The sequence below is a fragment of the Eucyclogobius newberryi genome, unplaced genomic scaffold, assembly GCF_026437365.1.
Source record: "Eucyclogobius newberryi isolate DKJ021-1_F unplaced genomic scaffold, fEucNew1.0.hap1 SCAF_4, whole genome shotgun sequence".
Lineage (NCBI taxonomy): Eukaryota > Metazoa > Chordata > Actinopteri > Gobiiformes > Gobiidae > Eucyclogobius > Eucyclogobius newberryi.
In genome coordinates this window covers 28791464-28817762 of record NW_027316056.1, presented here as the reverse complement: position 1 = coordinate 28817762, position 26299 = coordinate 28791464, and the positions used below count along the sequence as shown (strand labels likewise).

Below are 26299 nucleotides of genomic sequence, written 5' to 3'. Positions count from 1 at the left end.
ATAAAATATCTAAATAGAAATAAGTCTTACACCAAAATAGAAAAAATAATTTAACAAAATATTTCAAACATGTATTATTGCTGTGTATTACAGTGTACATCAGTTAAAGGCCCCTCTGTCTATATAAGGATAGGCCAGGAAGTTCCCGAGCTTGTTGCCTTGTGTGTCGTAGTGCAGCATTCGAAAACACTTGTCACAGAAGAGACAGGGGTCGCTAGGAGCCAACAGGTCGTTGGTAGTATGCCACCTAAAAATAGAAAATTAAAGTATGTCTAAATGTATATAATTTTTTGTTTAATGTGCATTACAAACCTGCCAATGTAGACGTGACAAACGGCGCACTTATGCGTGTCAATCCTGTCCTTGTGGATCATCAGAGGATAGGTCTTTTTGTCCAGGGAGTCATCTCTGTGCATCAGCCTGCAGGGTTTAGAGGCAGAGGAAGCCATATGAAAAGCCCCCCTTGAGCAGTAGATTAGTCCCACATTAGTGGCGTGAGTGCTCATTTCAGGTGTGGTTGCCCTGCTTTCACCGACAGATCAGACATTTACGCATTTATTAGCTCAATAAAACATGCATTTATGACTCAAGGTCTTGTGAGGAACTTGTAACAAGAGTCTTTCATTGGCAGAGGTATCGCTTCACGCTAACGTAGGCTATAATCACATCTTGTGATAAACCACCGTGTACCAAGTGTAGATTGTTGCAGGCCAGGGGGAATATACTTTAAACTGAAACGACAGTAGCACCCTGTGTAGTCACACCATGTCAGCAATCTACATAGAACATTTCACTGTGCACACGGCATAAGAAATATAGCTATTATTACTGCATTTGGTTTTACTTATAAAAAGGTAAATAACTGCCCCATGAAGTGGAAAATACACTTGTCCTTATATTACTCTCCTGTAGGCCCAGCATCCCGAGTGTAATGACTGACCGGACGTCGCTGATGATGACCAGATGCTCGCAGTCTCCTTGGTGACAGTACAGGTACGGGAAGCCCACTTTCACCTTCAGGTCCACAAACCGCGTGTCCTCCATCTTTTCTTGTGTGAACGGTGGAAACTTTTGTTTTTTTGCCCATTCGATAGTTGTGCTGAATCCAGGAAAAGGACAAAAGTTATAAGAAAAGATGACCAAAAATCAATTCAGTCAGAAAAAAAGTCTCCAACAGGAGCTCGGATTTGACTGGTCACACACACATTACTTCAGCATCTATCAAGAGGGAAAATAGAAAGACCGTTTAGTTAGGCCAACAATTTCAATGTAAATTAAAGCTAAAAACAATATTGGGTATTCAACGGTTCAATTTGGAGTCATTTGATGTGACAAACTTATTTATAAAAACAACCTTGTCTGGTAACTTGCCCTCTGGGTTTACTGTGGTTAGTTTTACTGTTCGTTATTAATTAGCCATGTTTCAAAAGCCAAAAAGGCACATAGTCATCCGAAATAACGTTAAGGCAAATTAACTGTACTATCTTCGGAAGATCTGGGCACAACTTGACGTAACTGGCAGCTGTTTCGAAAGTGGCATCCTTTAGATAAACCTTTGCGTATTATGACTGCCAACGCCCATTTCCACACAATCTCGTGGAAATGGGCTTTGGCAGTCACAATACGCACAGGTTTATCTAAAGGATGCCAGTGTGTGTGTGACGACGACGTTCTAGGCCTCGGCGACGTAGCGTGCTGCAAAGTGCAAACAAGACAAACATATATTACGACTGAGGTTTAATTAATAACTGGACTTACGCGCTGAGGTCCCGGCACTCTGGGAAGCGCATGTCATTATAGAAAACCCCTTCGAAATAAAAGAACGCCGACTTGTAGTGATCCTAGGGCGAGACAACGGTACAGGTTTTTACACTGTTAAAAGCACAGGCGACGCGGGCGGCGCGATCGCTCACTTTGCTAACGAAACCTGGAACCATGTCGGGGTTGTGGCTGAACTCCCCGCAGATCTGCAAGTCGCTGACGCAGCAGATGGCGTCTCTGAGCTCGGCCAGTGTGTGCGAGCCGGTCATCAGGAGGGACATATGAGGTCTGGTGTAGTTGAACTGCAAAAACGATAAAAAGTACATGTACGTGAAAAGCATTGGGGAATCAAAAGGGAATATCGACTGCAGGACGTTAGCTCACTCTGTCAAAAACCGCCGGGTAGTACACATTGATGGTTAGAAGAACATCTCCTTCAGGGACCAGATTTTCCACCGCTTCTGGTTTCCTTTCGACGATCGCTCGCTCCTGGAATCCAAAATCGACACGGGAACACACACACACACACACACAACAACACACAACAACATCAGATTCTCCTTGAATAGCTAAATAATATAACTAAAGAATTATGTCCTGACCAACTCGTCCGCGTAATGCTCGTGTCTGTTCCTTGGGCATTTTTGGGAGAGCTTGTAATCTTGTTTCTTTTTTCTGTGTCTGTCAGAAAGCGTAATTCGGTTATTTATTTCGGTCACACACGTTTACCGTTTCATATTTGTCGATGGGAAATGGTACATCAGGGTGGTGAGCGTGGCATCTTCAGGCACGAGGTCCGTGTCGGGCTGCTGGTCCTTGGGATGGCAAAGAAGAGAGTCGGCGCTGAAGAGGGAGAAGAGGCAGGAGAATTGACTCATTTTATCTCAGTTAAAAGGTGCACAGTGTAACTTTTTAAGGATTGTCAAAAGGATTGAGACCCATATACTAATCAAAACTTAAACCAGTTTTGAATCTAGATACTTGATGATACTTGTAAAAACAAGACATAAAAATGACTAAATTGGACCGTCTCTATCGTTTTAGAAGGACTTTTCAATATCAGAACTAATATAAACCCCAATATAAGATTCTTTTGTCGCTAAAAAAACTGTATATCATCATTGCATCAAGATCTGGAAGACTTTTTTCCTTAACAAAATCGAGTTTTGAAACGTTAGTCACATGACAAGCTGGATAACTCCATAGTGCGGAACATTCAGAAAAGTTACCTAGTGGATCTTTTTTAATTTTAGTTTATTACAGCAACTTTCAGTTGCAACACGAGAAACCCTTTTCACTATTGAGTGGAAACTACCAGCTTTACTAAGACAACACATCACATGTCGCCTGAAGACTGAACTGACCAGAGCAGTAGTGGTAGGATATGCAACATTTCCCGATTTAAACGGCCGAGGCACGTCACTTGCCCCGGGGCACACGGACGACATCGTGACGGGTGTTGAATCACGAGCCCCGGCGCGACCCTCCCGATCACCCGCAGGGCGCAAAAAAATCAAACTGATGCATCCGGACGAGTAAACCGCGCATACCTGCAGACGGACTTGAGATCACGCATGGTGTCCTGGTCGATGCCCATCTCTTTGGCAAAGTTGGCGTCAAACTCCTCCTCGTTCGGCCGCTCGTAAGAATACTGACTGGGCTGGAGCCGCTTGAGCCACTCGGCCCTAAACGCGTCGATGTGAAACGGTTTGGTGTTGACATCGACGAATTCGTACTCCGGGATGTTTGTATTGGAGCCACACGCCGCCATTGTTGTTGTTGTCGTTCTGCTGCTGCGCTTCCGGTTTGACTTTGCGCGCTACTGCCACACGTGTCGAGGAGGGCGCGGTGCATCGTATTGCACGCATTACGAGCAAAATATGGGCCAAACTACGAATTGTAACGCTCTTAAAAACCGCATAACATTTAGCAATTATCAAACGGTAAATATTATAAATGTGTAGCCTTATTCATGCAAGTAGACGCAATTTAAAGTGACATATTGTGGAAAATTGGCGCAAGAAAGGAGCTTGAAATTATGTTTATGGCGTTCCCTTCACATTATTTGACTTAAAGTTGTATTTGGATTGATTTGTGCATGTTTGACTCAGATTGTCCCGCTTGACTAATAAAATGCAAAATAAGGATCTACGTAATGTATTTATTTATTATTATTTTTTAGGAGAAATTTTCAGTCGTTTCGTCAATTGCCCACTAGGTGTCTCTAATGTGCGTCACTACCGGCTGAACCAAATTTAAAATCAGTTCTAGCGCCGAATAATTAATTTCACTTACGTCTCAAATAATTCTACTTCGACCCCATCGTAATTTGAGGTTAGTTACTCAGAAATTTGCTTCATTTTCCTTTACGATTGAGCTTGATAAACCATATAATTTCCGTAACAAAATTGCATTTAAAAAGCCCACTAGACATCTAGTCATTTTGTGAGTGTTATGAATAAAATACTGTTCTGAAAATGTGGTCTAGGAGTGAATACAATGAAGCTCTGTTTTGAAAGATGTAGTGGGGGGGACAAGGGTTGGCTGCCTAACTTTTGGCCCCTCCTGACATTTTACCTTATAAATGTCCCCACAACTGTCTTCTGTCTGTCTTCTCCTTGAGTTTGGAAGTGATCACCACCATTCCCTCCCACTGTCTCATTATTTAAAGAAGACCCCAGTCATGGAGACCAAAGTGCATACATTCGAGCAGGTACGTTTTGTGTGTCTAAAAGATGTTCTATTTAAACTGTTTATGTTCATGGTCTGTTTGTGTCTTATGAAGTCCATATGTTAAAGTCAAATATAGATTTTTTTATTTATGACGGTTGTGAAGTTGTTTTAAGTCTATTCCTGATGAAAACATGTAAATGATAGTCTCATTTGTTTGGTTCCATTTTGAAAACCAAAAACACAATCTGATAATTTAATAGGGGAATATTCAGTAATGATCCTACAATCAGCAGCAGTTGGAAATCAAAGTCCCTGGGATGTGAATACAGACAAACCCCCAGCACCTGCAGCCGGTCATTCATTATTACCAGCACTGCCTCCAGCAAATGAATTCTGGAGGTTCTGAGCTTGTGACTGAGGAATGAGCTGTCCGGGCTCCACAGTTCAGAATGAAGAAGTGTGTCCCTATTACATTGTCAATTACATTTTATTTTTGTAGAACCCAAGTTCATAACGGCAGTCGCCTATCAACAGAAGGCAACAGAACTGTCCCCTGTCTGTAGATTTCTTTCTCGGCATTGAAAACCTCACAAAAAGTGAAACCCAAATGAGAACCACAGTGAAGGAGAGCAAGTCTGACTCTTCTATTTTCAGATAGAATTCAAGTCAGTAGAGCAGGGATGGCCAAACGGCTTCTCCTGAGTGAATATTCTTGTGATCTCGACTTGATGTGGAAGGATGCGTCTGGTTTCATATTGCTATATAAACTAAATAATATAAACACAATATTTTGCCATAATTTGGCTAAGTTTGAAATGACCTAAACCAGACAAACTCAGGAGGACTTTTGTTCAAAAGTGTGGACATGTTTCATACCCTCCCTTTTTAATATTGTGGTTTTAAGTCATTTAGGTCCATTATGAATTTAAGTGTCATTTTCTCCCATTTCTTATAAAATATGTATTTTATTAATGCATCATTTCAATGTGTTATTTGTTTCAGGTAAACCTTTCCAAGGCTGAAAATGGAGAGTAAGTAATACATACATTGAAAATTGAATTTATTTGGTGATGTCTGACCGGCATGAAAATATTTGTGTTTTATTTTAGAATAACACACATGGACTTGGAGACGTCGTTGAAGGAATGTGCAACTGCTTTAGAGTTCTTTCTCAACAACCGTTTTGCAGACGCTCTGGCTCTTTTAAAACCATGGCAAGTCACCATTTTATTTTTGCTCAAAGATGCACGAGGTAACTTTCCTGGTGGTGGATGTCCGATACTTGCTTTTCTCCATAGAGATGTTATTCCATGGAATATTCCTCAGTATGGCATTAAACCGTCATATCTTGAATTAGTTCTAATTACAGGTGTTTTTTAATTGTTAAAACGGTGATAGACCCTCCATACACTGCACCTTTTTATAAGATAAGATAAGATATTCCTTTATTGTCCCACATGGGGAAATTTCATTGATACAACGCAGGTAGATACAGAGGAAAAGGACAGATAACAGATTTTAGGAATGTTAAGGAACACTTTTTAATCAAATGTTTTTTCCTGTAGGGCAGGACAGAGCATGTATCACGCCATGGGCTATAGCAGCATCCTGGTGATGCAGGCGGGCATGACCTTTGAACCCAAAGACATGGACGCTGCTATGACATCACTGCGAGCATCTTTGCAGACATGTCAGCGGTAGGTCCACTATATTAACTGTCTACCCACACGCTTTCTCCACACACAAACAACTATACATTTATCTAATTTTTCTTTTGATTTAGTTTCAGGAAGAAAACTGGATTCGTTGAGACTCTGACAAGTTTTTGGTACCAACAACCATCCGACAACTTGACTGAAGGTAAATGCAATGACCGTAAACACACATTCATTGTCAGCATTCTCAATTATTTGATCATTTTAGCTGTTGTAATGTTTAAATATCACTGTGTAAATATAAAAGGTGTGAATGCACACATTGTAAGATAAGATAGACCCCACAGTGTAAAAAGGTCTGATCATTCACAGAGGAGATGCACGCAGAGCTGTGTTATGCTGAGGTTCTGCTCCAGAAGGCAGCGCTGACGTTTTTGGACGAGAGTATAATCGGATTCATCAAAGGAGGCATGAAGATGCGAAACAGTTACCAGATATACAAGTAAGGGTTTTTTCACAAGTGTTATTTTAAAGCCTTTGCTCTCTTGAACGTAAACATAACCTAATGTTCTGCACCCTCCTTAAGAGAATGCCAGGCCATAATAAACATCAGAAAAGATGAAAAGCAGGAGAGCTCACATGTCCATTTTAGGAGTGGGGTCAGTATGGGCATAGGCTCTTTTAACCTGGTGAGTTCACCTGCTGCAGACAGAACGTGGTCATGTTTCACAAGACGCTCAGTCCTCTCCATGTCTTTGTCAGATGCTGTCTTTACTTCCATCTCGAGTCCTCAGGCTGATGGAGTTTTTGGGATTCTCTGGAGATCGGGTTTGTACCTTTTTTTTTTTTTTTTTTTTTTTTTTTTTTTTTTTTTATATAAATGTGATATTACCTTTCATGGGAAATTGGACTTTTTTTCACAGGAACTTGGTTTATCAGAGCTGAGGGAGGGCGCAGCCAGCAACAGCCTGCGCTCCATCCTCTGCACCCTCACATTAATGATGTTTCACCTTTACATCACTGTTATCCTTGGTATGAGGTTCTCTGTGTAGTTTTGACGCTAGTTTAGTTTAATTAAATCTAACTGTAGCTATTTGTTCCTGTGCAGGCACTGGTGATGGCAACCTCACTGAATCTGAATCTTTGCTCGAACCTTATGCAAAGAAGTTCCCAAATGTAAGTGTGTAACTTTAAAAACGCTTTCCAAAGCTAGGATATTATGGAAATGACTAAACATTTTAAGAATTAATGGTAAGTTATTAGAGGGGAATTGATTGCCCACATTTCCAAATTTATAACAAAGAAAAGACCTTACTGACATAGAGGCAATGGCTTCTTTTTGTGGATTTAAAATTCAAATTTTGGCTGCAGCAAAACAAAATTTTATATATATATATATATATCTCACTCACTCACTCACTCACTCACTCACTCTCACAGTTCAGCCTCATGTCAAGTTACTGTCATCAAATCATATTCTATACAATTGTGAAAATGCATGTCTAATTTATTGATTTCGCGACCCCGCAGGGAGCACTCATGCTTTTCTACTCTGCAAGAATTGCACTACTTAAAGGAGATTTCACTCATGTAAGTACTCTTAATGTACTGCATAGCTTTATGTATAGTTGTATATTGGAGTGACTATTTGACGTGTTTTCCCTTCAGGCTCAGGAGAAGTACTTGGCTTGCATTGCGGCGCAGGAGGAGTGGCGTCAGATCCATCACTTGTGTTACTGGGAGCTCATGTGGGCCTATTGCTTTGAACAGAACTGGGAAGAGGCGTACCGCTATGCTGACCTGCTGTGTAAGGAGAGCAAGTGGTCACAGGTAAATCCCTGTTCGACATTGCGGCTTGACTTAACCAAAATGAACTAGAGGTTGTAAGTTGTAGTTTTTGCCTGTAGGCCGTCTATACGTTTTTGAAAGCTGCCATCCTGAGTATGCTCCCAGAGGAGGATGTGGCTAAAATGGGAGAGAATGTGGTGGATGTATTCAGGTAAACAATGTGGTCTCAATAATGTCTTAGCTAATGAGTACAGAGCTAACTTTGAGCTTTGCAGGCAGGTGGATGGACTGAGGTTGCGAATTGCTGGGAAGTCTATTCCAACAGAGAAGTTTGCAGCAAAGAAAGCAAATCGATACAATTCCCCCAACCCTGTGAAACTTGTTGTGCCCGCTTTGGTGAGGACAGATTAAACCACCAGTTTTACTAACATTTGTATACATAATATTAAATACAACTATTTCAAACTTTGCTACAGGAAATGATTTATGTGTGGAATGGATTCACGGTGGTGGGGAAAAGACCCGAGCTCACTGAAGCCATCCTGGGCACATTAATAACAGCAGAACAGAAGCTCAAAGACTCCCAAAGTAAGAGCGTCAACAAGAAGAGGCACGTCATGGTTTTACTGGCCGCTAACTGCAGTGTTGTGTGTACAGTTCCTTCAGAGTACCACTTGGATGACCAGTGTATGGTGCAGCTGCTCAAAGGCCTGTGCCTCAGAGAGCTGGGGCTGCTGGACCAGGCTGAGCAGTGCTTCAACAATGTCTTATCAAGGCAAGGATCTGTTTTCAAACAAAATATGACATGTTCATCTCATCACTACAGAGGAGTTACTTATTGTTGCGTGTACATTTCAGTGAAAGTGAAATAAAGTTCAACAACTATCTTGTGCCGTACACCATGTATGAACTGGGCCTTCTATACAAGCTCCGTGGCGACTGTGACCGCGCCATTGAGCTCATGGAAAATGTCAAGTAAGTTTCTCTTTTGATCGACTTTAATACACTTCAAATATTCAAGTATTTGCCCATCTTCCTATACTTTTACAGGGCAAACTACAAAGATTACAGCATGGAGTCAAGGTTACACTTCCGGATCCATGCTGCGCTCAACACAATGGGAACATTTACAGCCAAACTTCCTCCTTCACGTACTCCAGCTTGAATCGGTGACAAGAATGACACGACTCGTTATGATGTAAAATAAAATGCAGAATTTTGTACAAACATAAGACTTTGAATTTATGTAAAACGGACCCTTTATAATATATGTTTATTGTATGAAGACTTTAACATCAAAACCTTGTAAACTTAAAAAAATCTATTTATTAAACTTCTATTCAAATTGGAAAATATAACAAATACAAACTTTCTTCACTTAAAATAAAATGCTGGATTTGTGTAATTATAGTAAAATATTTACTAAGCATAAGCTAAATAAACCTTTGAGCTTTTTACCATATTATAACCCAGTGTTCCGTCACAATAACTCAGAGTTGTATTTAGGTTTTGTGGTGGGGCTTTTGTGTACTAACATGCATGTATTTATGTAATCTATCATTTTCAAATTTTGACTTATTTGGCATATTTGTACCTGTTGTACATTAAACAATTCAAATTTTACACCAGTTGAGTTGGTATTTGTGGAGAAAAGTTGAAGCTGTAGAAAATGACAGGTAACGCTAGGTACATTAATTCCAGACAAAATGTATGATATATGATATAATGTGATATAATTCAACCAATAAAGGTGCTCTCATATATTTTCATTTGTCAAATAAAAACTTTGTGCCATTAGATGAGTTTTCCCAGTGTTTGCTGGGTCATTTCCTATAGTGATGTCATCAATAACAAATAAATGAAATTATAAACCTAAAAAAGTAGCTCATATTACATTTACTTGCATAAGGCACGCCCCCTCTGCTTGATCCAAATTGAGTCAAAAACAGATAAATTAAATTATTAACCTAAAAAAGTAGCTTGTATTACATTAACTGCATAAGGCACTCTTCTTGATCCAAATTGAGTAGTGGCCAAGGCCTCAAGGCCCAGACCATTCAAAGAGTTTGGCTTGTAAAGTGCTCAATTCTTTTTAGTCTAAAAGCAAAATAGAAGGAATTTCATTCTGTTGTTGTTGTTGTGTTGCTTTTAATGGCGGTTGGCAGCCCAATGAAAAGGTGCATTTACAGTACCAGTTGTACGTCTTCAAAGTATGTGTTTTTTGCTATAGCGTAAAAAAAGGGAGAGAGAGCGAAAGCGAGAGAGAGATAGAAAGATTTTTTTTGCCCTTTTCATTGAGGCCAAATAATGAAGTGATCTCCTTTAAGAGTTGTCCAACCTGTCATAGGCACTTTAACATTGTGCAGCAATTTTTCATCAATAAGACCAAAATTCACAGCTTTCCACGACAGCAAACATTTTGCATATTTTAACAGTCTTGTCTCATTTCTATTACCAAGCCGTTTTAGATATATTTTACACTTTACAATGAACATAATGGACAATTATGACCTTATGTCATGGTTTATTACTAAGCACTACGGGGGAAAACACGGTACGTCTCCTTTAAGATTTCCAGATTCGTGTTTACGGTGACGCGCACTGACCACGTGACGTGTCTGGTCAGCTGACTCCACCGGGAGGAGGAAGAGGAGGAGGAGAGAAGATGGAAGGCAACAGAGACGAAGCGGAGAACTGCATCAAAATCGCGACAAGGGCACTTGAGGCGGGTGACAAGGACAAAGCCCTGAAGTTTCTCATCAAAGCCGAGAAGCTGTATCCGACTGACAGCGCCAAAGGTAACGCGGTTTGCGGCCGATGCTGCTGTGTTAGCCGGGTCGTTAGCCACCTGAGACGTCGAGCTAACTTAGCATTGCTCCGGGGCTATGTCAGATGTCAACTCAGACTTTGTACTTTCACTTTAAGATAAACTGTGCGTGCACTGGAATCTCGGCAAGCCACTAACATCACTCTCTCCAAAAAATAAATAAAAATAAAATGTCGTGTGAAGTGTGTTACCACCAAGTTGGATCGACACAGGCCCCGGATGGTGTCGTGCTACAAACCCTCCTCTCTGGTGTTTGTGGTGTAATAACTTTCAATAGTCAGGTCAGATTTGCTGGTGCTTTGTCTCATCGAGTTACTGGGTGAAATGAAACTTCCATCAGTTGTAGTGACATGCCTTGTTAAAGGATGTAGGGTCGAGTAGGCCACAGTCTTAATCCTTTAAGTGAATGGTGAAGTCTCAGACACTTGATTTAAGAGAACACTTGAGCATTACGTCAGTACTCGTTATTGTGTTGTCTGTAATGACCTGTGCTAAGAAGGGTGCCCTCCTCTCTCTCTTGTCTCTTTTCGCTCCCCTTTTCTCTCTGTTTTATGGAGTAAAACGCATACTTTGAAGACGTACAACTACTGTGGGTGGCGATAATGTAACACTTGGATACCAACCGCCATAAAACACCAAAGAAGAAAAGGAGTAGAGTTGAATGTGGTGGGACTCTGGAAGTTTTAGCTAATAACTGAAATAACAGCATAATTAAGGGAAGGGGAAGTTTGTTTGTAGAGCACATTTCATACACAAGGCAATCCAAAGTGCTTCACACAGCAGGAAAAATGCATTCAAATCACAAAGAAATTACAGAAACAGAAATACAATAAAATTAACTAAATTAAAAATTATCAATCCAACTGATTTTCTAAACTAATAAAATCACAAACAAAAGAGAAGAGTGCAAAGAAAAAATTGTTTCAGTCATATGCGCAGCTAAACAAAACTGTTTTTAGCTTAGATTTGAACATTGTCAGAGTAGAAGCCTGTCTCACATCTTCAGGAAGACTGTTCCAGGTTTTAGCTGCATAAAACTGAAACGCAGATTCCCCATGTTTTGTCCTGACTCTGGGCACCAGCAGGAGGCCGGTCCCTGAGGTCCTCAGAGTCCGAGATGGTTCATATGGCACTAACATATCCAAGATGTACTTTGGTGCTAGGCCATGGAGAGACTAGTACACAAGCAGAGCTGCTTTAAAGTCTCTTCTCTGAGCCACAGGGAGCCAGTGCAGAGACCTGAGAACAGGACTAATGTGATCATACTTCCTGGTTCTAGTCAGGACCCGAGCAGCAGCGTTCTGGATGTACTGCAGCTGTTTTACAACTCGTTTGGAGAGGCCAGTGAGCAGGCCGTTACAGTAGTCTAATCTACTGGAGACAAACGCATGGATAAGTCTCTCTAAATCTGGTTTTGACACTATATTTTTGATTTTGGCAATGTTTTTTAGATGGTAAAAAGCTGCTGATGTTATTGATTTGACGTGGCTATTAAAGTTCAAGTCTGAGTCCATTATTACCCCCAGATTTCTAACTTGGTTTGTAGGTTTTAGAGCGAGACTCTGGAGGTGACCGCTAACACGTTCTCTTTGTTTCTGTGGGCCAAAAACGATTATTTCAGTCTTGTCTGAGTTCAGCTGGAGAAAGTTGTTTTGCATCCACACACTGATCTGTTGGATGCAGTGACAGAGTGAATCTACTGGTCCATAGTCACCTGCCGATAGTGAAACATAGATCTGAGTGTCGTCTGCATAATTGTGATAGGACACATTTTCACTGCGTATCAACTGACCTAACGGCAGCATGTAGAGGTTGAACAGAAGGGGACCCAGGACTGACCCTTGGGGCACTCCACAGGTCAGGGTCATGTGGTCTGAGACACAGCTACCAATTTCAACAAAGTACTTCCTGTCTTCCAGATAGGACCTTAACCAGTTTAGGGCAGTGCCAGTGATGCCCACCCAGTCCTCTAGTCTCTGTAAGAGGATCCCATGATCGACAGTGTCAAAAGCAGCACTCAGATCTAACAGAATTAAGACTGAGGCTTTGCCCGTGTCAGTGTTCAGGCGGATGTCATTTGTCACCTTGACAAGAGCAGTCTCAGTGCTGTGATGAGGTCTAAAACCTGACTGAAAAACATCAAATGAGTTGTTTATTAAGAGGAAATCTGTGAGCTGTTGGTAAACAACCTTTTCAAGGACTTTGCCCCAAAATGGCAGATTAGAGATGGGCCGGTAATGACTCAATACTGCAGCATCAAGACTGCTCTTCTTTAGGAGAGGCTTTATGACCGCAGTTTTCAAAGACATTGGGAATGTTCCAGATTGAAGCGACATGTTAACTATGTGAGTGAGTGGTGCCAACAAACTGTTCAGCACAGACTTTAGAAATCTGGTGGGTAACACATCAAGGCAGCATGTAGATGAACTCAGACTGGTGATGATCTCATGGACAGTTTTGTCAGTTACTGGTGCAAAGTGAGTTAGCTCTAAGTGTCTTGGTGGTTTTAGGGTAATTTTTTGCATTGTGGGATTTATAGCATTTTTAATGCCCTGAACTTTGTCATTAAAGAATAATGCAAACTCATTACACTTGGATGTGGAAATGAGTTCTAACGGCAGCTGAGCTGGAGGGTTTGTTAATCTGTTTACTGTGGCAAACAGGAAACGCGAGTTGTTACTGCAGCTTCCAATTATTTCAGAAAAATATCTTTCCCTAGTTCTACATAAGATTAGGTTGTACATGTTCAGCTTTTCTTTGTAAATCTCTTTTTGAACCTGGAGCTTTGACTTGGGCCATTTCCGTTCGGCCCTGCGGCACTCCCTTTTCTGTGCCCTGACCGAATACATCATTTCTCCACGGCGCCTTCTGCTTATTTTTAACCATTTTAGCCTTTATAGGGGCGATGGTGTCCAGAACATTCAAAACACTAGATGTAACAGAGTTCAACAAATCATTTACATTAGAACATGAGACATTTTCAAAGTTTATCATTTCCATAAACAGTGCACCTGTGCCATCACTTATGTGTCTCCTCTGAACAACTGCAGGACCAACCGGAGGTTTGGGAGAAACAGACAGGTCAAAGAAGACACAGAAATGATCAGACAGAGCAACATCGATCACATTAACATTTGAAATATTTACCCCCTTTGTAATTATGAGATCTAGAGTGTGTCCTTTGCTGTGGGTGGGGCCTCTCACATGCTGAGTAAGACTGAAGGTTTCAAGGACAGCATCAAGCTCTTTAGCGTTTCTGTCACAAATATTATCAACATGCACATTGAAATCACCTGTAATGACCAAACCATCAAAGTCTGTGCATATGACTGAAAGCATCTCAGTAAAATCATCAATAAAACGTTGGCAGTGCTGGGGAGGCTTGTATAAAACAATGAAGAGAATGGATGGAGACCGTTTTAGCTCCATTTTAAAGGATACATACTCAAATGATGAAAACACCCCAAAAGACAACCTGCGGGTAATTATTTCATCTCTAAAGACAGCACAGACTCCACCCCCTTTTTTGTTTTCTCGTGTTTCAGATTCAAACTTAAAGTTGGGTGGAGCAGATTCTATCAGAACTACATTTCCTGTGTTTTTGTCAAGCCATGTTTCAGTTAAAAACATAAAATCAAGATTATAAGAAGAAATAAAATTATTAATTAAGAGAGATTTGTTACATAAGGATCTAACATTTAGCACAGCAAGTTTCAGACTAGTTTCAGTGGGACTGGGCTTTATCTTTTCACAGGGAATATGAATCACATTTCTCAGATTGGGCCTGGCTCGCATTTTGTTTTTCCATCTGTGTTATGATGTGACTACAGAAATAGCACTAGGGGGGGCTCTTTTTACATAGGGCCCCGGGTTGGTTTGATTTTTAATGTGACAATAAGTCCCGGCAACGCTGAGACCCAGTGCCGCCGCATGTCCACTGCACCCACGTGCACAATCAGCTGTTTAGCTCCTCCATGCTTAGCCATAATATTTGGAAGGAGTGACGTTATCTCAGAAACAGTGGCGCTTGGAAAAGAATGTGTGTTTATCTTTTCATGCGTCACGTGACTTATCGCGCCGTCCCCAACTAAAACAATCTTCGTGACCTTGGCTCCTGGCACAGATCCTCCTCGCTGTATTTTGGCCACGTCATCTTTCCTTTTTTTATTTAATTCCATCTCTGAAAGTGGTAAAAATCTGTTGATGAGCTGTATTTTAAGTGACTTCACGTTATCTTTGTATCGTTTAGGCTTTGCTCCAAGTTTGTTCCAAGAAACAGCCTGGTCTTTCTGGTTTTTAGACAGTTTTGGAAACGACACAGAGTCACTGCGGTTTAGGTTGAAAGTAGCAGTTTTTCTTGTAAAAAGTATGCTCTTCTTACCATCGGTTGACACAGGAATGGTATCGTGAAGAACTTTTTCAGATTCCAAAACAAATATCTGTGTTTTCAGCTCATTAATTTCTTGTTGATATTTCCAACAGCGTTCACAGTCTTTCTCCCTTCTTCTCCCGGACATGTCGCTGGCGTCAGATATGTCGTTAAAACTGGAAAAATGTTCTTAAAATCCTTGGTTTACTTGAAAAAGTCTAAAGCAAAAATGTTTGGAAGACAAAAACTGATTAAAAAGCAAAATAAATAAGGAAAGCAGCGATAGCAAGCGGAGCGAGCAAAAAAGCGTGTGCACTCTTCGGAAGCAGGATACTAGCTTTAATCAGTCACTCAATCAATCATAAAGCACAGTGATGGCATATGCCAACATATTGCAACCTGAAAGAAGATCTTTGTGGAAAAAACCAACAACATATGTTCTCATGTTTGTATGTAAATCTTACACCTTTCCATGGAATCAATGAAAAAGTGTGACCGTCAGTAAATATGTTTAGGGGCCCAAATGGCTGTGCGGGACCATCAAAGAGGGACATGGTCACCCCAGTGCTAAGTCATATAACTGTACATTAGAAATGACATTTATTGTTGGGTTCTCATTGTTTCCCTTCTAGCTTTGCTGGACGCATTGACCAAAAATGGGAGCTCAGCAGGAAATGGTGCTTATCGCAGGAGACCAGCAGATCATTCACAAAGCACTGGTGCGCAGCCGGAAAGGGGGAGCCAGGAATCAGGGGGGCACGAGTCAAAGGGCTTCACCAAGGAGCAGGTGGAGGGCGTTCAAAGGTGAGGTTCATGAAGAAATCTACTCTTGTGAAATCTAAAGTACAAGTGACATGAACATTTCTCTTGATATGTGACAACCTAACTAATCCATATATGTCCATATATTCTATTCTATGCAATGGACAAAATTCAGAAATTCGTCCGAAAAAATAGTCCCTTTCTCAAATGCGATTTTGGCTCATTTTTCTTCACAGAACATGACGTTTTCATAGATTTGCTCTTAGATGCAGATTGTTGCAGCTTTCTCTCCTTGAAACCAGTATTAGCATTACCTTGGCTTTGCGTTGGTGAACAGTCCACGCTGAACTTCTCTATGGAGGTGGATGTGGTTTTGGTGGTGTGCAGTGGTGTTTGACCAGACAACAGGCTGTGGTGCAGGGGGGGGGGGCATATTGACAAACTGACAATATTTTAACAATGTATCATGGACCTGCTTAAGTGCACGCGATATTCAAACTGACCCAGATGCTCCTCTCCTGGTGAAGCGGTCTCTACCCCATGTGGACGGTCCTTCATCTGCCTGGAAGATCTGGTTCTCCTCCTGACGAACTGGTTCTCCTCCTGAAGAACTGGTTCTCCTCCTGAAGAACTGGTTCTCCTCCTGAAGAACTGGTTCTCCTCCTGAAGAACTGGTTCTCCTCCTGAAGAACTGGTTCTCCTCCTGAGTGGGTCCAGCACCACTGCTTACCTCGCGTCCGTCTGTCCGTCTGAGGGAGTCAGATTTCTCCTTCTCTCTGGAACTCCTCCAGGTTTCTACTTTTTCCCAAGGAGGGTTTTTTGTAGTTTTTCCTGCCAGAGAAGGAGGGTCTAAGGACAGGGGACTCTGGAACATCGTCCCTCGTCCCCACGGACATTGCTTAATCCGTTTTTCACTGTTGTGATTTTGGGCGTTACAAAAATAAATTGAATTGGGGGGGTGGTGGGTCACAGTACGGTCTGCCATCTCACTCAGCCATCTGCCTGAGTGCTTAAATGCAACCGCCTGTGCGCTGATTGGGAGCAGAGGAGGTGCAGAGGAGGTGCGCCGTGCCACGGGGAGGAGTGACTTGAGTGCGTTGATAGAGGATGGGGAGCAGGTGCGAGGGGCGATGACGCGGGAGTCCCCTGTCCTTACACCCTCCCTTCTCGGCCAGGAAAAACTACAACTACAACTCCTTGGGAAAATTAGAAACCTGGAGGAGCCCCGTGTGAAGGAGGATCTGGCTCTCACAGGCGGACGCCCGCTTGAGTGCGTTGTTGGAGCTGGGGAGAAGTGCCCTGCCATGGTGGTCGACTCAGATTGAGTTAGGTCTTCCAGGTGAACTTACGTAGGCTTCATTTCTCATTTGTCAGAATCTGTGGTCGAATAATTTTCCTTCCACTTCCACATTATTGCCTTGACAGTGGTCATTGAAACGTGTAGTGTAAAAAAACCTTCTGCAGTCAAATATCCAAGATGCAAGTGGATTTCCCCTGCTGTCTGTGCTTTCAGTCAGAATCAGAAAAGTGTTATCGCAGTTTAATTGCCATTGTATGGATTGCCAAGGTCGTTATCGATATCTACAGAAATGTCATGTCAATAGCATTTTGGATATATATATTTTTTATGCCATTTGGCGCATTCAATGTCATTTGCAGCTGCTGTTACTCTGACCTGGACTACTAATATTACTATTTACACCCTGTAGGGCACATTTGGCCTTAACTTAGGCCCATAGAAGCCATGCATAAGGGTTGTATAGATATATCCTAGATGTATAGCGCAAGATTCCCCATGCCATGTGCTGCCGGTTGCAGTGTTGTGAGAAATCCCGTCCCATTTTCTCTCATCCCTATTTCACGCTAAGCTGTCCTGTCTAATAAAGCCTACGGGCCAAAAAAACCTTTAAACAAACAAACAAACAAACAAACTGTGGTTTATATAAAGCAGGTACATGTGGTGCAAGAAGAACATTAAAACTCCACTGGGGATATTCTACTGTCAAGTGTATTGTCTGCTGGTAATTGGACCTGAACACACTTTTCCCTTGGTGTTTTCAGCTTTTGAAGGTGAAAACTGTATCATTAAATTCTTGGTATTACTTTTCTTGGCTGAAAAGGTATTGCAAATGTTTCTGCCCAAAGTAGCATAAAACATTAAATGACTTTGAATGGTGGTGTTTTTAAGAGTACAGTCATTTAATTAAATGCTTTTATGTTTCAGGATAAAGCGGTGCAAGGATTTCTATGACGTCCTTGGCGTCAGCAAAGATGCCAGTGAAGATGAGTTAAAGAGGGCTTACAGAAAACTTGCCCTGAAGTTTCATCCAGATAAAAATCATGCTCCTGGAGCCACTGACGCCTTCAAAAGTACTTTTTCTTTAGATTGTGAATTGTTTAAAGTATTTTTGCCTTAAAAGGAGACTTATTGTCCTTTTTAACCTTGCTTCTGTAGAGATTGGTAACGCATATGCAGTGCTCAGCAATGCAGACAAGCGACGGCAGTACGACCTGTCGGGAGGGGAGGAGCCCAGCAGCCCCAGTCACACAAACGAAGGCGGGTTCGACTTCCACAGAGGCTTCGAGGCAGACATCACCCCAGAGGACCTGTTCAATATGTTCTTCGGAGGCGGTTTTCCTTCATGTCAGTAACCAAGTCGTCGACACAAAATCCAGCATTCGTCAGTCATTCACTATGAAACGTAACCATGATTCTTCTGTCCACAGCGAGTACACACACGTTTAGCAATGGCAGATCTAGTTACAGTAATCACACGGATAGGCATGAAAGGACAAACGAGAGAGGGGATGTAAGTATACGCAGTCAACATTAAAATTATGTAAACATGAGCACGGCAGAATTCATTTGTGCATTTCTTTTAATTCCCTAGGGTGGTTTCTCCATGTTCATTCAGCTGATGCCAGTCGTAGTCTTAATAGTAGTGTCCGTGCTCAGTCAGATGATGGTCTCTCCTCCTCCATACAGTCTCTACTCCAGGCCGTGAGTACATGAACATTTGATTCCTCCGTACTGGACTTAAATGCTGTTATTATCTGTAAATGGTGTGTGTACTGCTAACCGCGCTCGTTTGCATCTTTGTCACCCGTAGGTCCACAGGTCAGACCATAAAACGGCAAACAGGAAACCTACACGTTGATTATTACGTCACTAAAGATTTCAAGTCTGAGTACAAGGGCTCCGCGCTCAAGCAGATAGAGAAAGGCGTCGAAGACGATTACGTATCGAATGTCAGAAATAACTGTTGGAAAGAGCAACAGACAAGTAGGTTTTTGTCTTGCACTAATCCTTGAACTATTAAACGTCTAAAAACTTGTTTTTATCTGTATTACACAGAAACGGACCTGCTGTATGCTGCTAAGGTCTACAGGGATGACCGGATGCGCAAGAAGGCGGAACTTATGACTATGGATAACTGCAAAGAGCTGGACAGATTAAATAATATTTTTAGGGGCGGATGAGCTGGACTCTTAATGAATAACTAAATTTTATGTGAATAGATGTTTATTTTATGTTTTCACTGTTTTTTTTTTATTTTGAAGGAAGTCGTAATGCTTGAAGCAAATACACAATGAACATATGTAGCTCTGGTTACCTGTTTTTTCTTTTTTTTAATGTATACTTTTTGTCTTTTAACATCTCTTCCATCAAGACTGGCATAATCAAATCTCACTGAAACCCTTTAACACTGTAGAGAGATGATTTTTCTAATACTGCTTTTTTAAATTATGTGTTTTGAAGAAAAGAACAGGACTTTGAGATTGTAAAATGTGCTTTCCCAACATGAGGAATGAAGGGTTGCGACTGATGGCCAGGTTTGCAGTTGTTCCACAATATGCTCGGAAAGCATGAGCAAGCAGTAAATAAAACGGATATATCCCTTAAAGTGGATCATTTTATCTCCTGGCTCTGTCCGCCACTTGTATGTATATTTGTTTAGCTGCACTGTTGGAGAGGAAAAGACTTGAATGCTTTTTGGCTTCCTCAAATCGAGTGAAGACTTAGTTTTACATAGAATCATTTTATATTCCCCAAAATGTGTATAACTGGACTTAAAAAGCTGTTAAATTATTGTACATGTTTTGAAACTTATGGGGTTATTTAAGTAACAATAGAGGAAAAAAATATTTAATGCTTGAATAATCATTTAAATAAAGTGAAAGTTACTACATGCAAACGTTTTGTCTCATACATTTAACTAAGCTGGTCCGGTCTTGAATTATGTCTTGAATAAATTCCCCCTCTAAAATATACTGCTCTACTATTGTGTTGATACGTTATTAAAATTTACTAAAATACGTATTATGTCGGCCGTTACTTTTTACTGACTTCTGTAAGCACGCTAGTGAATAAATATTTTGTAACGATATAATAATTACAACGAACGCGCGGCGCAAACTTTCGTTACATGTGAAGGAAATCTGATTGGTTTACGTCGACGATCACATGACCTCTTCAACAGGAAGTGATTTGCCGACACCGCCAAGGAGCTACTAGCTAACAAGAAACGCGAGACGACCGGAGACGACTCTTTAAATGTTTTCCTTGTATTATGTTCTGGAAATGAAACTCACGGGAAACAAGTTAAATCAAAGTTGAGATGCTTTTAGAGGCATTTGGAGGGAAATTTGATCTATTTCCCCTTTTGTGTCGCAGGAGTTTTGTAGTTTGACGCTCTGGGACGATGGACTGTCAAGGCTGTGTTTATGTTTTTGTCTTGACTTTGTGCTGTTGTTTTGGATGTCAACGATATGTGTCCGCCTTCAGACAAGAACCAGAGACACCGGACTGGAGGCTGACTTTGAAAACTATTCGCAACGGCATACACAAGATTGACTCGGTGCTGAACGCGGCTCTGGACTTGTTTGGGGGCGAGGACGGCCAGTGTCACTACAGCTGCAGTGATGGTGAGGACTAAAAGATACTGTACACTGTTATTGGAACATGCTATATACCCACGTTTCCTTTTTTGATTCATTGTGTAGCAAAGCCAAAAAGCTAACACAGTCACAGTGGCTTGGATTTCAGTGTAATCGTCTGTTATCTGAGTACAAGATAAGTGAGAGTTGGCAGACTTTTGACCACCTTTGCCCCCCTCACACAGGGTACACGCCGGCTCCTCGCCCTGAGTACAAGCAGCCGCCCCCCAATGGATGTGGCTCCCCGCTCTTTGGCTTTCGGGTACAGTAGGTCCTTGATTTTTCATACCAGCGAGACAGACTCCTCACAAGGTGTGCCTCCAAATGCAAGAAATCCCAAATTGCAACGTTATTTTGTGTAACAGTTGGCAATTCTGGAGTGCCCAGCGCAAAGCTTTGAGCCTGAAAATACGCCAAAACAACCACTGGTGCAAAATCCTACCTGCCAGTGTCAGCTTGACTCTCGGCATGAACTTTGTGCACCGTTTTGTACAATTCATGCCGTGATTCAAGAAACACCGAGCTAACTGCAGTTTGCGTTGCACTTCCATATAATTAAATGTGTGTGTCATTTCACAATCTTTGACTCTCCTTTTAGTTCGACATAGGCATTCCATCCATGACAAAATGCTGCAACCAGCACGACCGCTGCTACGACACCTGTGGCCGTGGGAAGCGAGACTGTGATGAGCAGTTCCAAGATTGTCTCGAGACCATCTGCAGAAATGTGCAAAGGACTCTAGGGCTGACTCAGACTGTTCAAGGTAAGAGATGTGCTGTACGAGGAATGCACAATTTACTCTACTTTCGCTTTCAAAAGAAGTATGACAAGTTCAGGTTTTCTTTGTCTCTGAAAGGTGTGATTTGGATTGGAGCAGGAGTCAGTGGCGTATACATATAAAGAGGACATGGCATAAGAATCAGAAAGGGTTTATTGTCATTGTCAATGAACAGAATTCACAAACAGAAACTTGTCTTAGTGATTCGGTGCAACATAAAACAATGAACAATGAATAAGTCTTAACTAATTTAATATACCGGGGTATGAACACATCTTTGTACCTGTTGCGTTTCCATGAGAGAATAGCCATCCCCCTCCAGACTGCATGAGCTCGTACCGCAGGGCGAGCGCACGAGTGGGATCTCCAATGATCTTTAGAGCCGGTCTCACAGCTGACTGTTCCGTGACTTGACTTAAATGGTGCTTCCATATTTTATAAGATAAGAAGATAAGATGACCTTTATTTGTCCTACAATGGGGGAAATTTGAGTGTTGCAACACAGATTAGACACAGAAGTATAATAATAAAAAAACCTCTAACTTGTTAAAAAAAAAAAAAAAAAAAAAAAAGACACTTACTACTTATACTCTTAATAAAAATAACACTTATGTACTTACCTGACCAGCCAGTCCCTCCCACATTCTGTTCAAAGTAGTCTGTCAAAACGTGTTGGGAATGGTTAGTCAGGCAACTTATTCACATCTGTTATAACGCTATACATGCCAATTGTTGTTGTAATGTTAAACTATGCCCACAAGAGGGCAATGGTGCGCTTACATTTAGTTCCTCAATATAGTTTACTACTACAGTGTTGGCAAAAAAGAATAAAACTTAATTCGAGTTGAGTATGAACACAAAAACAATGGAAATTAAATGATACACTGCTTCATTTCATATTCATCATTTAGCATAATGTATTCCATGTCTGTTTCTCTTTTCACCAATGTATTTGCAGTATAATGTGGACCCAGTCTTTTTAATCAGTTTAAGTTTGTTTGTTTGTTGACTGATTGGACGTGTGTGTTCCGTCTTCAGTCAGTGTCCTGCTGCTGTGCTCTCTATACTTTGGACATGTTTTCATTGCCTGTTGTTCCTTGCAGCTTGTGAGTCAGCCGTGACTCTGCTCTTTGATGCGGTCATGCACCTGGGCTGTAAACCGTACCTGGACAGCCAACGAGAGTCGTGCGTCTGTCACTATGAAACGAAGAAGGAGCTGTGACTGTGAAACTCCTGCTGCTTCCTTGTCTACTGCCACCTGCTGGAGGTCTGCCACCTGCACTTGATTATGACGTGGATTTCCCTGGAACTGGAATACTTTGAGTGAACTGAACTGCCAACCCTTATAAGGTTATGTTGAAATAAATTATTTAAAAATAATAAATTGTCTTCTGAGAATATTTGTTGTTTTTTGTGTAATATTGTGTTTATGGATAATCAAAACTGAATAAAACATTTGTAAACTAATGCGCGTGTGTGTGATATGAATAAATAAATATTGTTGTACCGACGGTTATAATCGTACACTATAGGCTTAGGGCACTGACAAGGACAGTGAAACTAGTGTGCTTCATTTGTTTCATTTTGCTTATCTCTCTTCAATAAGGATATAAAGTTATAAACTACTGTAGTAAATCAAGAGTAAAAAAGACTGGGCGAACGCGGAAGTCTTCTTGTAGTGGTTATTTATTGACATGGCTCTCATGCAATCATGTGCTAGGACGATGACGTTCGTCCAATCCAGTGTGGGGGGCGGGTCTTCGGTGCGTGTTGGGTTTGACGCAGCATTTTGCCTCTGTCACTCGGTGAAAGTTTTTGTGGCGATGTCAGGTGTGACGGGAGAAGACGGACAAGGTAAGTGCCCGTTTGAGCACTTTATAGTTTGTTCTTTGCATGACTCTGTTACTATCGGGCCAACAAGAAGCAGCTTCAGTTGGATAAAGTCTGTAGCATACAGTGCTTCCCAGGATTCGAACCTCCGACCTGCTTTTCATGGCTGTGTAACGTGAAATAAAGTGGTTGTTTGTTTTCAGGAACCGTTTCCATGGCCAACCTGACTATTACGGACAGTGCGGGTAAGTGGTCCACTGGCTCGTTGTGTGAAATGTCCAAAACAACAAAGAGAAACTGCTCAGAGCTCCGGTGAGAGGCTGCTACTGTTTACAACCCTGATATGACTGCTCTTTAGCTCCTGTAAACGTCTATTCTTTACACCTGAGTAATAAGACACTGACAAAGCTCTGCTAGACAAAAGAGTAAGTTACACCACTCGTGTCAACATAGCACCATACAACAACAACAATAATACTACTCACTAATACAAGCTAAACTATTCAAACATATGGCTGGACACAGGGCTTTATGCTCCTGTCTAACCTACATTCACAGTTGGGTGGGGCAAGCAAGTGTTTTCTTCTTTTTGGAGCCTTTGCCATCTTTCTCCAGCTGTCAACTGACCATTGAACGCGATAAGGACTCTAACCTGTTGAAACAAAGGCTGCTTGACCCCAAACATCAATTCACTCAACGTAGTTGCACTGCTGCTTAACAAAAGCAACAAAAAGCCCTTATATCCCATTCTATGGTATTCTGTATAGATAGGTGTTTTGCACAAAGATTTGAGGGATTAATTATTCAAGTAATACTTGAATAATTTAATGTTACTAATTCATATAATTGTTTTTTGTTTTGTTTTTTTAAGCAGGCACAAAGAATTTGGCAGAGACCGATTCTGCTTGGAGGTGAAAATGTTAATATAATTCATCATAATATTTATAAAAAGTGAATTTGGCTTATTTCTGTCACTGTCATTCTGGTTTTGCAGGGCAGCAGCATTTGATCCGGATGAGGAGTATAAAATGAGCAGAAAAAGACGAGGACTTGCTATCATTTTTAACCAAGAACACTTCTTCTGGCGCCTGGGAATGTCCATAAGAAATGGAACTAATGCTGACCGTTATAATTTAGAAAGAAGGTATTTAAAACATAAATAAATAAAGCTGCATATGTTTGTTGTGACTATTTTATCTTTTTCTTTTAGACTAAAAGCCTTGAATTTTGAAGTCAGGGCTTATGACAATTACAAACAGATGGAGATCTGGGAAATACTCAGTGAAGGTAGACTCCCCTGTCCTGAACAATACTAATACTGTAGTGACACTGCAGTTTAACAAACCTGTAACTCATCCCAACAGTGGCACAGTCTAATCACTCCGAAGCAGACTGCTTTATGCTCATCTTCCTGAGCCACGGTGAACAAGATCATATATATGCATATGATGGCAAGATCAGCATTCAAGACATCACTGCCTTGTTTAAAGGCGACAAGTGTCCGAGTCTTGCAGGAAAACCGAAAATCATCGTGTTGCAGGTAGGTAAACAAGTCGCTTACTGACTAAAGCTTTTGTTCAACTCGCATTATTATTGTGTTAACGATAGGCCTGTCGTGGAGATAAACATGACACCCCCGTGAAACCCTGTGATGACGTGGACAATATGATAAAGACCAATGAAGTAGTGGTCGACTCCAGCGCCGTCCACACGTTGCCTGCGGGAGCCGACTTCATCATGTGCTACTCCGTGGCCGAAGGTGGGACACGTCTTTGCTCGTTTTGTCGCGACCTCAAAGTGTTTCTGACATTCTTTTTCTCCGAAGGTTACTATTCCCATCGGGAGACCATCAACGGATCTTGGTACATTCAGGATCTTTGCGAGCTGCTCCAAAAGTACGGAGACTCTCTGGAGTTCACCGAGGTGCTGACCCTGGTCAACAGGAAGGTGTCCATGAGGAGCGTGGGCAACTCTAACGATCGCAACGCCATTGGGAAGAAGCAGGTGCCTTGCTTCGCCTCGATGCTCACCAAAAAACTGTACTTTCGAGCAAAACCGGCCGACGAGTGAACGGGGAACCGATGCAAACCACGGCTGGCGTTCATCATTCCAGATTTTAACCCTAAAGTGTGCTTATTTGTATCAATCAACATTTTATCTGTCACATCGTGGAGTCTGTTTTACCTGACATTGAGGCAGTTTTGTAGTGTTGACAAATGTTAATCATTAGAATTATTTTGGAGAATTACTGTGAGCAGGGTGAATTGAATGTAAAATGTATCTTCCTTGACAATTGTTTTACATTATCTCTGTTTAAAAAAAAAAGGGTTAGGTTTACTCTTCAAAGCCTCAGTGTCAGCCAGGTTAATGTTTGACCAGGACAATTAGCGATATGATTGTGAAAGTCCTACACCATCATAGCATTTATGTGTAATGCCATTGGGAAAAAAAGGGAATTGCTGTACTGTGTGTTTTCATGTAACACGTGACGGTACTGTGTCGAGTTTAAACGTGTCATCTTGTAGAAAGTACCTCAGGGATATGTGCTTTAGACCGAGTATGTAACTGACTCATCGCTCAGGAAGACTACCAGGGTACATTGGATTTTACACTACAATAAACACGTTTACTTTGCATTTCTAGTCCATTTTTACGTGTTCTTTTGAGATGTGGGGTTGTTGGATTATATTGAACATCAACTAAGAAAAGAACTAGAATTTGGGGTGTATGTCAGGCTTTGGGAAGTGAAATACCCTTAGGCTGAGGGTAAATCTCAACTTTTTCAGTAGTTACCCCATAACAACCTTTAGTGACTCCCAAACACACACAAAACCTTACTCAGCAAATGATAAAGTAGCTATATTTCTATATGTTTGATTCTCTGCACACACTGTAGGTCTAGAAAGAAATATTTGGT

At 41.3% G+C, this 26299-nt stretch overlaps 5 protein-coding genes across 5 annotated transcripts; 4 read left to right on the top strand and 1 right to left on the bottom strand.

Moving 5' to 3' along the window:
* Nucleotides 1–56: 56 nt before the first annotated feature.
* snapc3 (small nuclear RNA activating complex, polypeptide 3) lies at nt 57–3569 on the bottom strand. Its single transcript, XM_072462823.1, has 9 exons — nt 3312–3569; nt 2521–2604; nt 2364–2442; nt 2146–2250; nt 1914–2063; nt 1759–1841; nt 941–1099; nt 313–420; nt 57–247 (listed from the first exon to the last, which is right to left on the bottom strand). The coding sequence occupies exons 1-9, from the start codon at nt 3530–3532 to the stop codon at nt 100–102; spliced, it is 1137 nt and encodes a 378-aa protein (XP_072318924.1). The 5' UTR covers nt 3533–3569; the 3' UTR covers nt 57–99.
* An 803-nt stretch (nt 3570–4372) lies between these two features.
* Nucleotides 4373–9109, top strand: LOC140377064 (tetratricopeptide repeat protein 39B-like). Its single transcript, XM_072462347.1, has 18 exons — nt 4373–4474; nt 5437–5465; nt 5544–5648; nt 6000–6131; nt 6218–6294; nt 6462–6591; nt 6676–6778; nt 6852–6917; nt 7013–7121; nt 7198–7265; nt 7620–7679; nt 7758–7919; nt 7997–8088; nt 8153–8273; nt 8354–8465; nt 8535–8652; nt 8736–8852; nt 8928–9109. The coding sequence occupies exons 1-18, from the start codon at nt 4445–4447 to the stop codon at nt 9040–9042; spliced, it is 1746 nt and encodes a 581-aa protein (XP_072318448.1). The 5' UTR covers nt 4373–4444; the 3' UTR covers nt 9043–9109.
* Nucleotides 9110–10503: 1394 nt separating this feature from the next.
* On the top strand, nt 10504–20025 carry dnajb14 (DnaJ heat shock protein family (Hsp40) member B14). Its single transcript, XM_072462344.1, has 8 exons — nt 10504–10675; nt 15706–15877; nt 18060–18205; nt 18291–18479; nt 18563–18645; nt 18727–18836; nt 18946–19118; nt 19191–20025. Exons 1-8 carry the CDS (start codon nt 10543–10545, stop codon nt 19313–19315), a joined length of 1131 nt encoding a protein of 376 aa, XP_072318445.1. The 5' UTR covers nt 10504–10542; the 3' UTR covers nt 19316–20025.
* Nucleotides 20026–20405: 380 nt separating this feature from the next.
* Nucleotides 20406–22854, top strand: pla2g12a (phospholipase A2, group XIIA). Its single transcript, XM_072462345.1, has 4 exons — nt 20406–20761; nt 20959–21035; nt 21372–21537; nt 22656–22854. The coding sequence occupies exons 1-4, from the start codon at nt 20539–20541 to the stop codon at nt 22772–22774; spliced, it is 585 nt and encodes a 194-aa protein (XP_072318446.1). The 5' UTR covers nt 20406–20538; the 3' UTR covers nt 22775–22854.
* A 452-nt stretch (nt 22855–23306) lies between these two features.
* Nucleotides 23307–25462, top strand: LOC140377807 (caspase-6-like). The gene is made up of 8 exons (XM_072463379.1): nt 23307–23406; nt 23586–23627; nt 24254–24293; nt 24377–24526; nt 24593–24669; nt 24747–24922; nt 24991–25141; nt 25208–25462. Exons 1-8 carry the CDS (start codon nt 23376–23378, stop codon nt 25450–25452), a joined length of 912 nt encoding a protein of 303 aa, XP_072319480.1. The 5' UTR covers nt 23307–23375; the 3' UTR covers nt 25453–25462.
* The last annotated feature ends 837 nt before the right edge of the window (nt 25463–26299 follow it).

Coding starts and splice junctions, on each gene's coding strand:
- snapc3 (XM_072462823.1), bottom strand. CDS start 3,532: ATGGCGGCGTGTGGCTCCAATACAAACATCCCGGAGTACGAATTCGTC. Junction 2,251..2,363: donor AGCATTACGCGGACGAGTTG/GTCAGGACATAA, acceptor TTTGGATTCCAG/GAGCGAGCGATCGTCGAAAG. Junction 1,842..1,913: donor TTCCAGGTTTCGTTAGCAAA/GTGAGCGATCGC, acceptor GTCTCGCCCTAG/GATCACTACAAGTCGGCGTT.
- LOC140377064 (XM_072462347.1), top strand. CDS start 4,445: ATGGAGACCAAAGTGCATACATTCGAGCAG. Junction 4,475..5,436: donor AAGTGCATACATTCGAGCAG/GTACGTTTTGTG, acceptor TATTTGTTTCAG/GTAAACCTTTCCAAGGCTGA. Junction 5,649..5,999: donor CTGGCTCTTTTAAAACCATG/GCAAGTCACCAT, acceptor TTTTTCCTGTAG/GGCAGGACAGAGCATGTATC.
- dnajb14 (XM_072462344.1), top strand. CDS start 10,543: ATGGAAGGCAACAGAGACGAAGCGGAGAACTGCATCAAAATCGCGACA. Junction 10,676..15,705: donor TCCGACTGACAGCGCCAAAG/GTAACGCGGTTT, acceptor TTTCCCTTCTAG/CTTTGCTGGACGCATTGACC. Junction 19,119..19,190: donor TTGGAAAGAGCAACAGACAA/GTAGGTTTTTGT, acceptor TGTATTACACAG/AAACGGACCTGCTGTATGCT.
- pla2g12a (XM_072462345.1), top strand. CDS start 20,539: ATGGACTGTCAAGGCTGTGTTTATGTTTTTGTCTTGACTTTGTGCTGT. Junction 20,762..20,958: donor TCACTACAGCTGCAGTGATG/GTGAGGACTAAA, acceptor CCCCTCACACAG/GGTACACGCCGGCTCCTCGC. Junction 21,036..21,371: donor CCCCGCTCTTTGGCTTTCGG/GTACAGTAGGTC, acceptor CTCTCCTTTTAG/TTCGACATAGGCATTCCATC.
- LOC140377807 (XM_072463379.1), top strand. CDS start 23,376: ATGTCAGGTGTGACGGGAGAAGACGGACAAG. Junction 24,527..24,592: donor CGTTATAATTTAGAAAGAAG/GTATTTAAAACA, acceptor TTTTTCTTTTAG/ACTAAAAGCCTTGAATTTTG. Junction 25,142..25,207: donor GTGCTACTCCGTGGCCGAAG/GTGGGACACGTC, acceptor TTTTCTCCGAAG/GTTACTATTCCCATCGGGAG.